The 11223-nt window shown below is 35.0% G+C and overlaps 2 protein-coding genes across 2 annotated transcripts; both read left to right on the forward strand.

The window, feature by feature from the left end:
- The first annotated feature begins 532 nt into the window (after positions 1-532).
- LOC149934190 (uncharacterized) lies at positions 533-3035 on the forward strand. Its single transcript, XM_090153389.1, has 2 exons — positions 533-562; positions 2602-3035. Exon 2 carries the CDS (start codon positions 2628-2630, stop codon positions 3033-3035), a length of 408 nt encoding a protein of 135 aa, XP_090009515.1. The 5' UTR covers positions 533-562; positions 2602-2627.
- Positions 3036-4451: 1416 nt separating this feature from the next.
- On the forward strand, positions 4452-10796 carry LOC149934191 (uncharacterized). The gene is made up of 3 exons (XM_090153390.1): positions 4452-4491; positions 8913-9535; positions 10683-10796. Exons 1-2 carry the CDS (start codon positions 4452-4454, stop codon positions 9506-9508), a joined length of 636 nt encoding a protein of 211 aa, XP_090009516.1. The 3' UTR covers positions 9509-9535; positions 10683-10796.
- Positions 10797-11223: the final 427 nt, after the last annotated feature.

The following is an 11223-nucleotide window of genomic DNA, read 5'->3' on the forward strand; positions in this document are numbered from 1 at the left end:
TTACAAAAATTAAACATAAATAAAACCTAGAAATATTTTTTCAATCTTTGAGGGAAGAGGAAGAAGTTTATTTATTTGGCTTTTCAAAAAATATTTTGAGCTGGTCTTTCTCGATGACAATTATCTCTGACATCCAATATATGTTTAATCAGTCAGTGAATTCCTTGTAGTTGTAAAACAAACCTTTATTTAAAATAAAAGCAAAAGAAGATTTAGTTTAATTTAAGATATAATTGTTGTGGTGAGCGAGTGTGTATCTTATAGATCGAAACAAATTTAATTATGTCCTATACGATTAAATACTACACTTTGACATTAGCTATATAACAAAAAATGTCTTTTATAATAAAAATAAATACGAAATCATTAATTTAGATGTAAAAAAGACTATACTTTTATCTTAGACTAACGACGAAATATATTAAATTAAAAAAGGTTTATAAGAAGTTATCCAAGGTCATCTATTTTGATCCAAAAATATTTTTAAAGTATACACATAAATGATTTAAGATTTACAAACGTAAGTTACGGAATTACTCCGAAACATATACAGCTAAGAAAGGTATATCAATGAACGCATTGCTAAAATTTCGATCTTTTTGGAAAACCTATCTTTAGTTTATTTCGCTGTCTCACCTGACCAAGAATGTTGATCTGTTATATTAATCCGAATTAGACGGGTATCGAGATCTAGTCGCCAATTTTGTGGATAATCTTATACACGGGTGTACCCCTAATTTTCTTATATTTCACGTTAAGTTGCGCTACATTTATGGAGAAAAAAAATCGAAATGATAAGCGTCCTTATTTCGACTTCGAGAATCCCGCGGAATTAATTCCGAAGACAGGTTTCGGAGCGTCAATATCCGCGTAGTACTAAAAGTGTAATTCTGGCACGGCGAAAAAGGGTTAAAAAGAAGTACTCTCTTCGGCAGCCTTGAAAGTCTGCAACAGTCGCTGCAGGGCTCGCAGTTTTAGGTCGTTAGCTCCTAAGCAAATGGCGCTTTCCCGTCATTACTCGCCGATTATAGTGGTTTTATAAAGGTGTCATATCACTCACTGTTTATCAACTTTGATTATAATATATATGCTAATCACCTTTAGAACTAATAAGATAGCGGCGCGAGGACAGCGCTGACCTAGAGAAGCTAATAACGTTGATCGATTTTGGTGATTCCTCGAAAGGGTTGTATTGTTCGAAAGAGTTAAAAAGATATTTTCCCGGGCAGTCTTTGGGGGATTTCCCATTCTTGTACCAGGAACTTCAGACGGACGTTGCCATTTATAATACGTGAGACGGATAATGCTGCTTTTTAAAGAAATATGAATGTGCTTCAAACAAATGCCATTCCCGGGGTCGAGTTGACATAAATTCTTTACTGATCATCGAATATTAACGTAGAGTTACTGGTCGCTCACTGAAACTTAATCATGTAAGTAATAGTTTTGTTTCGTAATTTCATTCACGCTTGGGTGACAAAATTAAATAAAGTTACCTCGATATTTCTTTTAATATATTCAATCATTTAAATTTAAATATTAGACGAGTTAAGCTAACCGTCGAAAACGTGTAGGTGGAACTTGTAGCTGAGTGTAGATTGTATAGAAAAAAGCTACGTCTTCACTTCTACAAGTTTCCCATATCCGTCTAATAATATTTATAAGATGGCGTTCTAAGCTTAATGAATTTAAAAAAATAGAAATTTAACCCCAATTAGTAATAATCGTAAATCAATAACAATTTAGATAATTATATTAAAAACTATATGTTCGTTTGGCTTTAAATATTGAGTATCTGTAATATTTCTAAAAGCAATGGGTCGCTACAAACATATACTGTAGATGATACTACTTATATAGACGATTAACTTTGGTTAACTTTGTAAAGGATAGATACTTTCAGCGCGTGAATAATCAAAGCATGCAAACGCTTTTAATTAACACTTCACAAAAATATATCCATTGTCAATTATTCCATAAACTGAACGTAAATATGTTGTTTCACCGTAAATGCCTATAGCTGTGGGGACAATACTCCTGGAAGTTTGTCTGGGAGAATAGGTGCAATTGCATAACTGCCCCGATTGCTTTTGAGTTTTTTTTACATAGAAACGAAAAAATCTCAATATTATTTAGTAATTGATCCCCTTCATGTTGAAACATTTAACACTTGGTCAGGAGTTGAAATTTGACTCCTCATTACCGAAAAGCGAGCCACCGAAACAAGAAAACATTTCTTACACATTGCCCCTCCCCTTTATTATGGAAATATTGCTAATTGTGCAATACTAATTACTTTCACAACGAATTAACGTTTTCAGTTTACATACAGCCACGTAGCAGCCAACATCTGACTTCTGGATTTTCGTATGGTAAGCTCAGATTTCAAAGCATCTACTTAGCGGACGAAAATCCAGGAGTTTCTAAGTTGCTACACGGCTCTATGTAAACTAACAATGCTAATTGTACGTACAGATATGGTTTAATATTTAAAAAAATTTACATCACGTTGTAAAGTCTAATTTCCCATCCGCCGCTCATTTTGTATTTTCTCTAAGCAAATTAAGATAGACCAAATATTTGTTATAAATTCTCTTTTAGAAGGAAGTAATTGAAACTCCGTCAGGATGACCATTAAATGGATGTTTCTAGTTCTGTCGCTTTCCGTCGTGATCTGCGAGGCGTCACCCATCGTTGATTGGTTCGAGAAACTGGTGGAGTTGAAAGGCAACAGCGATAAAGACGTGGCCACTAGTCGAATGATGTGGGGTCCCGTGATGAACATGATGGGCACCATGATGCTCCCGTTTCTGGCCATCGCGGGCCTAACGTCCTTCGTGTCGCTGGCACCGACCGTTCTGGGCTCCATGCAAGGAGCCTTTGAACAGGCGATTCCTCAACAAGCCCCGGCCCCTCCTCGACCCGTTGGCAGAAGAAGACGATCCATGCCGGATTATGATCAAACGTTGCATGGGATTAAGGCTCTAAGCGAAACGTGGGATTTCGTCGAAAAGGCTTTAGAAAAGGATTACTAATTAGTTTAAACGCGTAAACCTGCTGGACGGGCCAAATAATACATCATGCAATTACAATTGAGAAAATTGTGTAAATTATGTTTGAATTGAGTTACAATAATGTTGAGAAAATTGTGTAAATTATGTTTGAATTGAGTTACAATAATGTTGAGAAAATGGTGTAAATTATGTTTGAATTGAGTTACAATAATGTTGAGAAAATTGTGTGAATTATGTTTGAGTTACAATAATGTTGAGAAAATTGTGTAAATTATGTTTGAATTAAGTTACAATAATGTTGAGAAAATTGTGTAAATTATGTTTGAATTGAGTTACAATAAGTAAGAACTCGTAAATATAATTTTTTTGGTTTCACAATTGAGAGGTTTTTAAATTAGTTTGCACATTGAAATGCCTCTACATGTTACGGTGAAAAATGTAGGCAAATAACACTGTTATATTGGTGGTAGTGACATTTCAAATTTAGTCAATAATATACTGGATTTAAGGCTTAAAAGTCGTCATTCCAAATATCTTACTTTGTAAACCAAATTGTTGAGTATTTTATATTAGCCTAAATAACCAAATAACTAAAAGTATGACCAAAAGTAAATGAACCGAAGTTATCGAAATTGCGCTCAGAATCGGAGGGCGTTTTCCTTATGAAAATGATAAGAAAATCGAGTCAAATAAAAGATAATTTCCATTACCGTTTTTGCACTTGGGAATTGTGGGTATAGCAATTTATAAAAAATGGTTTCATAAAAACCAAAACTTTTTTATCAGCCTAAGAGAGCGCAAAATTTGAAATTCGAGGTCAAAATGTAACTCCATAAGGAAAACGCCTCCAACATGGGGAGTATAGCACTCTTATAACTTCGGTTCATTTACTTTTGGTATGACCATTATATAAATATCACCAAACTGATTTTCAGAGATTTTGCGCAATCAAGGCTTAGCTCAGCCCCCAAGTGTAACATACGTCCAAAAACGAGGATAAATTAGAACTCAGTTTGGTTGCAAGTTCAAGTTTGAGCTGCGCGAGAGTGTCAGTGTTTGAAAAGATAATTGTTGGATAAGAAAATACATTATGTCATTACTTTAATTAGGATATCACTTAAGAAAGCGCGGGAACAGTAATCAGTATTTCAAATCCCGCGGTATCTATTGCCAGAAGAAGCATTTATTTTGGTTTCAACTTTAATATAGTTTTAAATAACTGATAAAATCTTTCCGTAGCTATCATTTGAAAATAGGAAACTCCTAAAAATCGTTTATCGTTGTACTTTTTCTAAATCGCCAAAAATAGCGATTAGCACCTCCATTTTCAGTGTCATACTGCGGTAAATAACCCGTATCGAATGGCCCTTATACATTTCCATAACTCCGATGTAAAGCGTAATATAAACATTTGGGTTTATTGGTTTCTTCCTAACAATGGCACTGATACGAAATTACTGTGTCAGTAGAAATATAGGTGAGACAAATATATAACCAAAGAAATGAAGGTCGCCTCTATTGTCGTCCTGGCACCGGAAGTTCAAGTTTTCCTTCAAGCGTAACAACGCGTTGGCCACGAGGACTTCACCCTGAGACCGTAAATTTTTATAGTATATGTTTTCCGTCGTGAAATGCTCTGCCTTACATTTATTAAATACGCGGACGCGTAAAAGATGACAGTCGGGCTAATCATTACCATCGGAAACCGTCTTTAAAGAAGAATGTTTCAGTCCCAGGCGTTTTTCCGAAATTCTTCTGAAAGGGTTTTTGCCGACGCTTGACCGGACAAAATGAATAGGTCACGCGTCGTGATTACGAGGCGACTTCTTTGCTCTAACTGCCGCTAAAGATCTAGTAAAACTATGGTCATTTTTCACGACTGGCGGAACACGATACTTGACCCCTTCCAGCGCGCGCTTGCCGGATTAAATGCTTTAGGGTTTTCGTAGCGATAGCATTGCAGTGGTCACCGAAGGTTTCCCGTTTGTACGCTTCTTCAAGACGTTCGTAACTCCTGACTACAGATGAAATAGTGATTGGAAATTGAGTATCATTCCTGTTCTATTGTACCACAGTGACGACTATACAAATATGAATTTTTTTCGAAGTAAGTTTATTTCCATTTTAAATTATTTTATATCGATACGCGAAATATTTCAGCCAAATTATATTCGTAATGATATTTATTATGTGTATCTGGGATAATTATATTTCCCTAAAATTCGATGTATGAATTTCATAAAGCTGGGATCTATGTATTTTTATAGCAATATTTATTTTTATTGTTACCTTCGTTTAAAAACTTGTTACTGTGAGGATCCATTGTGATATGGTGTCAGTTCGTACTGTATGAATTCAGAAAGACGAAACAAGTAGCTTCATATATAGTCCTTTACTATAGATTTAGTTTTATAAATCTTTAACAAATCTTATAGTGTTGTAAATATATATCTGGTGTTTTGCGCCTTATGACCGAGTATAAATAACACGCTAGTTGAGTTGATCGTAGAGTTCTTACAGTATACGACACAATTCAAATGCGCCAGGTATGGAAGCTTAAGACACTGAGAATCAAAATGCACTAAATGCTCCAAAAAATATTTTGCCAAGCGCAAATTAAAAAAAATAAATCCATCTGACACTTTAAAATAAAAGGCTCTTATACAAACTGTCGTATGAACTTTGACAACTAGCAAGATAGACCTCTATGGTTATCAATTGCAACGCAAACGATGTAGACATCCATAGCGAGAGAGACAGACAGACAGACAGACAGACAGACAGACATACATACTACATAAACACAAACTGTAACAAATATAAAGTATTTCATAATATTTTCGTAGTTTTATAGTATGGTTATACTTAGAGAAAGAATAAGCTCACTACATAATTAGTTTTACAGGCCAGTCAAGTTCATATTGTTATAACTAAACTAGCAAAGGAGTAAGGTACTTGGAACAAAAGCCTCTCTGGGAGTAGACAATCAGGAATGCCAAATTAAGCAAAATTTAATTTCCATTACTGCACCGGAGGGCATCAGTGTCACAAAAGTAAAAAGTATCATTATAAATTAGAAAATTTAAAAATCGTGAAATATATCCTAAGATTTATTGGAGTGGAGCATCATGAATACAGGATTTAGAATCCCAAATGATTTCGGAAATAAGAAACTGTTTTCGAAATGTTTATAGTTCAATTTTATTGTTGATTTCGGTTTTTTCAGGCTAATTTAGAGATTTCGGGATTTGCCCAAAATTAATAATGAAACGTAAAAACGGTTTAAAATTCATTATATCAATTTATTTTAACATCTAAGGTTTCAAAGTAACTGTTCTCCTTCTTCGGGGAGTGGTAAAGACATTTCAATGAAGTATTTCAAATATTTTATTTACAATAATTGGTACAATATATGGGTTTCTGCTGCGAGATGATTATTTTTTCTCTTTAATTTGGTTGTGGTAAAAAACCAAAAGGAGTAATTAACGTATGGGAGTTTTCCATTTTTATGTTCCTTTAGATATTGATCCAGAGTTTGGCATTTTTAAGATTACTTCTTTAATTTCCTTTTCTGTAAATGTACGGCAATTTTACCAATGTCTGACACTTCGAATGAAAAAGGTTTAAAACCTTAATTATGAAAATTTTCAAAAATGAAAAGATTTTGGAAGGCCGTAGTTTTAATTGAAGAATTTACCGTCGATTTCAATTACCTCAAAAACAATTTCTGGCAAATAATAATTTTTAAAAATAATGATAATAACAATATATAATATAATTAATTATAATACATAAGCTTCATTTTCCTCGGCTGTATGGAAATGTAGGCAATAGAGGGTACCATTCAATTCCCAGAATTTGAGAAGTATAACTTCATGGTGCTAAAATTTAATATTTTCACATTTCTGAGTTACTTCTATGGGTTCTTCATGTTATACAGTTTTTTGGTCGAAAAGTGATTTTTTCAAAAACTATGTTTTCTAGAAAGTTGAAATTTGTACTGTACATTATACGTGCCGGGGAACATGTTCTACCAAAATTGCAACTAAATTGAAAAATATTTTCACGTTTTTTGAAAATTCAAATTTTAACCGCTAGGTGCTATAAGAAAATTGTGAATGAGAAAATTATAGAGCGTCACCGAAAACGTACAAATAGCGTTATCGCGAAAAAAATAGACGTCTTTTTCACTGAAAAAATACGACTTGAAAAAGTGACAAGTCGGGCAAGCTTAAATAACTTTCATTTAATTCCATTGGGAGAGTAGTGTAACTTCATGAAAGTCAGAAATTTGTTAATCTGGTGTTTAATGCAATAAACACCGCTGAAAAATAGAGGAGACAATGGCGAAGAAGGTATTACACGATTTAATTTCGTAGGATGAAAAATGAAAATTTTTTGAAAAAATAAAGAGACAATTTATTTATCTACTTACAAACAAAATTTATAAGTATATTTCGAAAATACCACCTTCGGCTGCGATGCAGGCTTGGGCGCGAACAATCATATTGTCGAAGGCGGCTTGAATAATTTCCGGGGTTACTTCCCGGCAAGCGCTTACAATTCGTTAACGCAGCTCTTCAAGGGTCTCATCCGGAGTGGCGAACACCTTGTCCTTGACGAAGCCCCAAAGAAAGAAATCCAACGGAGTCAGATCGGGCGACCTTGCTGGCCAGTGTACGGCACCATTTCTCCCTATCCTTCGTTGTGGAAATTCGTTGTTTAGGTAATCTCTCACGGCTCTGTGCTAATGAGGTGGGACACCATCTTGCTGAAACCACAGTCTTGCTCGTTGCGCCAACGGCAGTTCGTCAAGTTGTTGTTCTAGCTCATTTCTCAAGAAATCTTAATAACTCTGGCCATTTAGATTTTGCGGTAAGAATACTGGACCAATTAACCGGTTTCCAACAAGACCAATCCAAACATTCAAGGGCCCAAATTGAAATTGGTGACGGTGTTCATATACCCAGTGTGGATTTGTGTCTTCCCAAACATGATTATTTTGGTGATTGTAAGGGCCGTCTCTTGCAAACGAGGATTCATCCGAGAATATCATGTTGCGGAGGAATTGTGGGTCGTGGTGCACGGAATTAAGCAGCCAGTTGCAAAAGTCCAGCCGTTGTTGAGCGTCTCCATCTCGTTGCTCTGTAAGGATGGTACTTATGCCTATGCAAAATTTCCCAAATGCGAGTTTTACTGCAAGCCAAATTGCATTAAACATCAGATTAACAAATTTTTGACTTTCATAAAGTTACACTACTCTCCCAATGGAATTCAAAAAAAAGTTATTTTAGCTTGCCTAACTTGTCACTTTTTCAAGTCGTATTTTGTCAGTGAAAAAGACGTTTATTTTTTTCGCGCTAACGCTATTTGTACGTTTTCGGTGTCGCTCTACAATTTTCTCATTGACAATTTTCTTATAGCACCTAGCGGTTAAAATTAAAATTTTCAAAAAACATTAAAATATTTTTCGATTTAGGTGCAATTTTGGTAGAAAGTGTCCCCCGGCACGTATAATGTACAGTACAAATTTCAACTTTCTAGAAAACATAGTTTTTGAAAACAATCACTTTTTCGAGCAAAAAAAAACCCTGTATATAAAATACTTTTCTCATTTAAATTTGGGGACCCCTCGACCACTTACGGATGAGTTATTTTCAGGGTTCCAACATTTGTTTTACCTCTATTTTGAGAGGTAGAATTTTGTAGTGAAAACGGGTACATGACGGCAAAATGCGTTTGCGCAATACTACAGAAGAAAATATGAAAATATTTTTTAAATAACCTAAGTTGAAGAGCAAATGCTAGTTGACGCTCAGCTAAGGCTGCTAAGCTGTTTACAGTTCTGAAAAGTTAAATAATCTCATTTATGTTTACAACTTAAACACTTTTGTGGAGCCTTAAAACCTCTCATAGATCTTGTACCTGTACTTGTACCACGTTTTTCAGGTTATTCAAGATTATTGTTTCTCCTGGTGCTGTGTGTTTTGCTATTGACGACTTCGCGCGGAACCAAAGGTATAAAACTGGGATCTGGAAACAGTACTTTATCCCTGGTGGTCTCAGGACTAGCCAAGACATTGCGACGAGTTTCACTCGCGTCCAAATCCAGCAGCAAGAAAGACACGAATCGAGGACATCACGGCTACGACGACTATTACGATTACCCTCCTCCTCCACCTCCTTTCGGCGACCCCTTCGGACCCATGTTGTTGATGACCTTGGTGCCGATCATGTTGCTGTCATCCTTCATGCCGGCTTTGACCATGTTTACTGCCAACTCATTCGGATTAATACAGAACCAAGGTATCTCGGCCATTCCCGGAAACACGATTGCCACCGGTAAACGAAGACGAAAAAGGAGTTTGTTCGGTGGTCCCTACAGTCGCCATTTCCGGACGTTGTCTGAGGAAGTCATTTTGGTCCTATTGCAGCGTCTTCACAACGCTTTCGAAAAGCACCACGAAGGAAGGCGTTTCAGGCAGTTGCTCTAATGATGTCAGTTGTTCCAAGAGAACAGGGTAAGAACATTAATCGATTGTTAATTTTCTCGGAATATTTTACTTCCGAGGTAAATTTCATTAATGTATTTCACCTTGCTTTTATTTGTTTAACTATTGTCTTTAGCCATCTTAAATTCTTTGCGGTTTTGGGCTCTGCTAGTTTGAAAACATGTCTATAATCATGTTCCACAAATGTGTCAGTTAGTCGAAAAAATTACTCGTAGCTATGTATAGAGTGACGCATAATTGACGTCATATCGAATAAGATCAGCGCCTCTAGAGAGAAAAGTGCTGTAAAAAATTACGAGCTAATCTACTCGGCAACACTCCCGCAACCGCTCGCTGTAACGAAGAGGCTTAATTGTTTCATCTAAAGTTTAAAAAAAATTGGTTGTCATTCTAGAAATGATAATAGTAAATATTTAACCCGAGGACGCCCGGAAACTGACAAACATTTGTGTAAAATAATAATACACTTCTACCATAATGTCAACAACCGTTACCTATTTTCTTATGTCTACTTTCGTTTCTGCCCAAATGTTAAATATGTTATAATCAACTTCACAATTTTAGAACTGGTCACTCAAGCTCCCGATAAAAGTATTTATTTACATGGGAAACTCAAACGTTTTCGGTCTAATTTTAGAGTTGTTGGTTTAAGAGTTTTTTGTCTTTCACAAAAGACCATAAAAAGGAAACATGTACATGTACTTTTGTTGGCTACTGGAAGTTTTGAAAGAGAGCTATTTTCACGCCAGAAAATGGAAGCATATACCACATCAGTGTATTCCTCCGCCTGAGGAGTACTATTTTTCCTTCTGTGACGTATTTTGGAAAATCATCAAACAAATAACATAAGGTGGATACTTATCTTATCTCGTTACTCGTTAGAGGAATATTATTTTCTACTGGTTATACCGACTCTAAAATTGGACCGCAAAAGTTATTTTCCGTTATGACCTTGTTTTGATTAGAAGGCAAATTGGGATTTTGATAAGAAAAATAAAATGTTCCGCGGAGACATTTATCCGTAACTTGTACAAACGAAACTAATTTTGGCTTAATGGCTAACGTGCAATAGAATTAAGACCAAAATCTTTTGAGGCTCAAAAAATTTAAGAGCCACCACAATAACAAAGTTTTAACTATCTGTTTTTCTTTGCAGATAATATAACTTCGAAATCAAACCAACGATAATGAAAAAGTCAATTGACAAATAGTTATCTTAATTTATTTCAAATATTTATAATAATTTAATACAATTTTCACTACAACGAGTTATTTATATTATTTATTCAGTGGCGTCTAAGTTAAATCTATGTTTAATTTACTGTTGTTTTTAATTTAAATGAAATGATTGTATATACTTTAAAAATAAACCAGTAAAATATATTGAAATGAAACGTTTTAATGACCTTAGAAACGTTGAAAGTTGACGTGTCGCTATAGCGTGCTAAAACTGAGGTGGTTATCACCGATTTTGTTAAAAATCGGGGGTTAGGAAGACCTTATGGTAGTATGAAAATTCCCAAAGGAAAAAGTTGCAATGGGCTTTAGTTTTCCTATGGCAACGGAAAATGTTTTGACCTCTCCATTTAAAAAAGCATGGGATTTTCTCGGTTACCTAAATTTTGTTAAAATTTAACCAAAATTGATAAATTTTACCCTAAATCCTCGATCAATTTTACCCAAAATAGGTCAAATTC

The sequence above is a fragment of the Leiobunum rupestre genome, chromosome 7 (genome assembly GCF_980474605.1).
Source record: "Leiobunum rupestre chromosome 7, qqLeiRupe1.1.hap1, whole genome shotgun sequence".
NCBI classification, from domain to species: domain Eukaryota; kingdom Metazoa; phylum Arthropoda; class Arachnida; order Opiliones; family Sclerosomatidae; genus Leiobunum; species Leiobunum rupestre.